The 5437-nt window shown below is 32.9% G+C and overlaps 1 protein-coding gene across 1 annotated transcript in view; it reads right to left on the bottom strand.

Annotated features, from left to right (window-relative positions):
• The window catches only part of LOC104725857 (protein BOBBER 1), a gene marked incomplete in the record, with an annotated part of 2623 nt that continues 526 nt past the window's right edge, over nt 3341-5437 (bottom strand). The window contains 6 exon segments of the mRNA XM_019231510.1: nt 3341-3680; nt 3782-3865; nt 3981-4147; nt 4259-4307; nt 4410-4582; nt 5082-5437. Of these exon segments, the coding sequence (XP_019087055.1) occupies nt 3642-3680; nt 3782-3865; nt 3981-4147; nt 4259-4307; nt 4410-4582; nt 5082-5437 (868 nt within the window).

Here is a 5437-nt window from a genome sequence, read left to right as displayed (position 1 = left end):
AAAAAAAAAAAAAAAAAACTTATTTTACAACTCCATAAAAGTACACAAATTAATAACTGTAGTTGTATGTGTGTTTTTTTTGGCAAAAAACTGTAGTTGTATGTTAAAAGCTCAAAATCTTTAGTGATTTCATTTGTATAGAAATTGTCTCGTAAATTTTAGTCAGCAGTCAATTTTTCTTCGACATATAACTACTCTTAATTTTTGGCTAATTAAAAATAGTATCATGTTTTAAATCTCCATAAGTAAACTAATGGATGATTACAACTCACCATAAAGAAGTTAGTTAGATGGTTAAAATTTGGATTATACATATCTATACACAATATTGTTTGAGGATAAAAGAAACAAAAAATACACAATATTGTTTTGTGCAGTGACTTTAACACACAAATTCTAGTTATACACCAATGTAAAGACTTTCAATTTACCAAGAAAATATATCTTTGTTTTTAGAATTTACCGTTAGAGTTATACTTATGACAAGGCACAGCTATACCCCCCAAGGCCCCAACCATTATCTTAAACTTGTACATGTTGTAGTAATGAAAAGAGGATTAAGAAAAGCCATTATCAGCCATTATTATTTAGTTTTTTTCCTTCTAGAAATTATTTTCATTTAACTCTTTAAAAGAAGAGCCATGATTTCTTCTCGCTATATGAATGTAGACAAATTGACATTAGCTATATATTTATTTTGACATAATTATATATATAGATGGTCCTTGGTCCAAATTTGTTGAGTATGTGGAAATGATCATTTTTATTTCTTTTATTTAAGTGGCAAGTGGGTGTATTTGGTTTTTGTTTTTTTGCTTTGACTCATGGTTTGAGTTTGAGCCCCCATCATGTTGGGTCTTTTAGCTTCTTATTAACATGGACACTTTTATCATTTTCCTTTCTTTTTTTATTTATAAATTTATTGAGTCTTGTCGTTTCTTCATTTCACGATAATGAATATTTGCTACATTTGGCGTTTCTGATACAATCAATGGATGCCTCTTTTTTACTTTGTTCCTACGAGACTCATCAACCCACTCGGTAATTTTCAGAATAGGGTCTCTATTTTTACATTCATTTCCGGAATATGGAGGGATATACGTCTTTTCTTCAAAAAAAATTTAAATAAAATATATTAAAATATGGGATACATATATAATTTAAAAATTGTATACTTACAATAATCTATTTCTTTATTTTTATTTTCTTTCCGATTTGACTACCACATCATCATACTAAACAAGAATGAAACCAAGGTGTGTTGTTGGTCATTGGTGTTGGCCTATTGGGTCCAACCACATCAACTCATTCACAATCTTCGTTATTCTTATTTTATACTATAAGCTTGCGATCAGAATGATTAATATTTTTAGTTAAATAATATGATTAATTTTTTCATAGGCTGATTTCCGTAAAAATAAGAAAAAATGAAAAATATGAAGAAATAATTCATTTTATATATAACATGCTTTAGTATTGTTAATTCAAAAGTGGAATGGAGTACTAAATAATAATGAAAAGATGTTAGATGTTTTTTTTTCTTAAACCATGTAACTATATAATATAAAATCTTATTTATAATATATTAAAGACCTAGCTTATCCTATTTAAGATATGATGATAATTTAGAAGAAAAAAACTAATTACTAGAGCCAATAGAAGAATTTTGATCTTTGTTAAGTAGTAAGTGTGTGTAAAGTGACAAACCAAGACTAAAATCTCAGACTCTAAAGTCTAAACTATCAATAGAACACCATGTTTTGATTTTGCATATTTTGTAAAAATATATATTTTTCATTGAATAAAATTATATATATCCATTAAAAAATATATTTTCACACAAAAAATAATAGACCAACATGATCAAGTTAGTCAATCTCCACGATATATTTTGACTTAGACAGACGTAAATTGCATCTCACTATTGATTATTGTATAAATTTTTACCAAAACATACATTCGTAGTTACAATTTTTTTTTTTGGCTAAGAATTCATAGTTACAATCACTCTCTCTCTAATGCCATTATTGTAACAATGTATTATTACTATAAAGACGAATAGACGATTCAATGGTACCTTTTGTTTTGTTGAATTATATAGAGAGCTAGTGATTTGATAACTGATTTATAATAAAGTTGTACTTACCAATCATCGTATGTCTTATATCTCGACAAACAAATTAAGTCTAATATAATGTGGTTTATGAATATATATGTCATAGTTCTTATCGCTCTAGTACTATATATATAGTGGTCATCTAAATATCATAAATAGTAACTAATCTTTATTATAAAATAATTCTTTTCTAATAACGTTATAATAAAATTTTCTTTAATGAACTTATTTTTTAAAAGACATATATAAGCCAACTACTATGACTTGGTAAGTACGATCAGCAATTTGTCATCAACCCGGATAGGAAATGAAGCAAAATGTTGAAATCTTATGTATAAAAAAGTTCTAGTAATATTGTACATGTTATTAACTTATTACGACGATGTGATTAAAGGATGTAACGAACCAATTATTATGCGAAACATGTTTTCGTTCATTGGTCTCAGTGTACACTAGTGTCATCCTCAAAATGGGGGACTGCTACAATTCACATGGCTAATCGAATCAGTCTATATACATATCTTTGGTTATATCTGCAACATTTTTTTTTTTTGGAAGGAGACTGAGACTGATGGATCTTACTAAAGGGAGCTCTAACATTGGGTTATAAATGGTTGATGAAATTAATAATCAACAATAAGACTGACTAGGTGTGTATACTGGGTTTGTCTCTATCAAATAATTGATGAATATCGACAAGGCCATATATAGCCAATTAGGCTCTAGCCACTATATTCCTGCTTACACTAAAATGATATGAAATGTCTCTCCCATTTAACCCACTAGAAAAAACACTATCCATGATTTCACTTATAAATCTTAGAGCAGCACAACCGCAGAACACATAAAAAACCATTTGCAGCGGCGTAAACCTTGCAGTAAAAAATTGAACACAGGTCATGTCAACAACAATGAGCGGAGAGAATCGTTTACTTTCGAAGTGAAATGCATTTACACAAATGAGGGACGTTGGGTTTGCATTTACGTAACTAAGATTGATTCCTTATGTGAAGTTGAAGAAAGAAGGTTGTCGAGCAACTACAAAGTGGACCACACTCCCAACTTAACCGGTCTGGACCACAAAGGTGTCTCGTGGTCCCGGTTTATCTTTTTACTGAAAACGGCTGCTACAATGACGAATTGAAGAAGACCTCATGTGTCAACCACACGGTCACGTGACTAAGACCACTAAGACCAATCACTCTTAGACAGGACGTAATCGAACAAAGGAGAAGTACAATGATACCAATTTTTGGTCCGGGTCAAGTCTGACACATACGAATTAACGATAACCAGTTTTTAAAATAGTACCAATCAACAAAAACAAAACCATAAACCTAAGGACGTTAAACCGAACATGTATCTAAGGAACCATAAAGCTAAAAGGATGAAACTTGCTTTCAAAGTAGACAAAACAGAGGCAGTAACAAGAGAATAAGTTTTTTAAAAGATGCAACGAAAAACAAGTTGGTGAAGACGCAAAAATGTTTTTTTTCTTGGCAGGGGAGACCAGAGGACATGAGCATCAGTTAAACTTTGCGTTTGAGAAGTCCATCTCTGGATGCTGCGTGAAAAGAACGAAAGAAGAAGAGACTCGTTCAATATAAGAAAACAAAGTGATAAGAATTGACAATAGAGATGCTATAGGAGGCATATAATGTTTACCTCAGACATGAATTTCTTGAGAATCTCTTGCTTCTGCAGCTCGTCACTTGTTGGAAGACCCATCTGCTTTTGCCTTTGATCAAACTGTAGATAAAAAGACAACGATAACAAAATCACTCAAATGTCACAACAAACAAGAAAAGCTGATGATTTGAGCAACTTGGATGCAAAGCAAAAGGATTCTAAGAAGACAAAGTACCATCATTTTCTCAACAGTCTGGCGAGTTTCTGGGTCAAGGTCACCTAATTTGCTGCTCTCTGGTTCAACTTTCTGAGTATCTATTTCAGGCTCACCTTTCACACAACACTTCCACCACTCCATCTGATCATGCTTAGTCAAGAGAATTGAAATCACCTTTTGGTCCTCTGCAAAGTATCATTTTGAGCGTTATATAACAACAATAAGCACTCTCTTCTTAACCAACAAAGAAGTTCAGATTATATTGATAACTGTTCAGTTTGGAATTAGGTAAATACCGATATTCCAGTAGCAGTCATCAGGTTTCACAGATCGGGAAAGCTCCCCCTATAATAATTAGAAGTTTGCAAATTTAGTAAGACTATTAGAAGGATACTAGTGTGAAATTAGAATAGTTTATTCTAAACAATAGCAGAGGATGAAACTTACATCGATGATCGGATCCTGGCCTTTGATACCAACCTTGAGACGGTTTTTCTTAATCTCACATACAACAGACCTTGCTTTAGTCCCACTAGGCACTGGAATGTTAACAGTAACCTCCTGGAGAGTTTGGACCCATGAGTAGTTCTCAAGATCAGTTCCATTACCTTTGTTGGGAACTGCAAATAAACATACACAAAGTTAACTCAGAGATAACAAGAGAACACCAAAGGATTTTATAGAGTATAAGATAAAAAAGCAAATCTACAATCAAGTATAGAATTCATGATGTTTTGTTTTCACTAGAGTGACATCAAGTTCTACAACTCTAATCCAACAAAGTTGATGTTGAAATTGGTGTTGAGTGAACACTAACAGAACGCATTGATGCTTAATACCTCATAGAACACGTATCTAAGAACCGTCACTGATTCAAAGTCTAAAAACTCCTCTCGATTATCATAGGTCTTTATACTAAGTTAAACAAAAGGATACAAACCTTGATAAAAGATCAAAAAGTTTCCAATCCTAAGAGAACACATACCCTAAACCAAATCTTCAAACTTGATCAAGATCAAAACTTTCCAACCTTAAACCATACCCTAAGGTCAACGACATGCCAAGTTTCCAGATTCAATATCATCAAAGTTAGTTAAAAGAAAAAGACTCGATTTTTACCAATGGGACCAGATCCCTTCTTCTTCTCCTCTTCCTTAGGCTTCTCAACTTCCATAGGCTCAGCACTTGAAGCAGCCACAGACGACTTCACAGTCTCCTTCTCAGCCTTCTTCTCCACAGGCTTAACACTCTCCTTCTCCGCAGTCTTAACACTCTCTTTCTCAGCTTTCTTCTTCTCAGCCTTCATCAACTTCTCCTTGGCAGCCCTAACCGCGGCGGCGATCTCATCCTCTACTTTAGGTTTCTTGAGAAAATCGCTCTGTTCTCCAAGAAAGTCGAAAACTTTCTCCAAAAACCCTAAAGGGTTTGAAGAATCGAAGGTCGCCCTAAACGGTAGCATCGTGGGTCGGCTGCTA

Source organism: Camelina sativa, chromosome 11, assembly GCF_000633955.1.
Source record: "Camelina sativa cultivar DH55 chromosome 11, Cs, whole genome shotgun sequence".
Classification (NCBI taxonomy): domain Eukaryota; kingdom Viridiplantae; phylum Streptophyta; class Magnoliopsida; order Brassicales; family Brassicaceae; genus Camelina; species Camelina sativa.
Note: the sequence above shows the minus strand (reverse complement) of the source record. Positions and strands in the feature narration are given on the sequence as shown.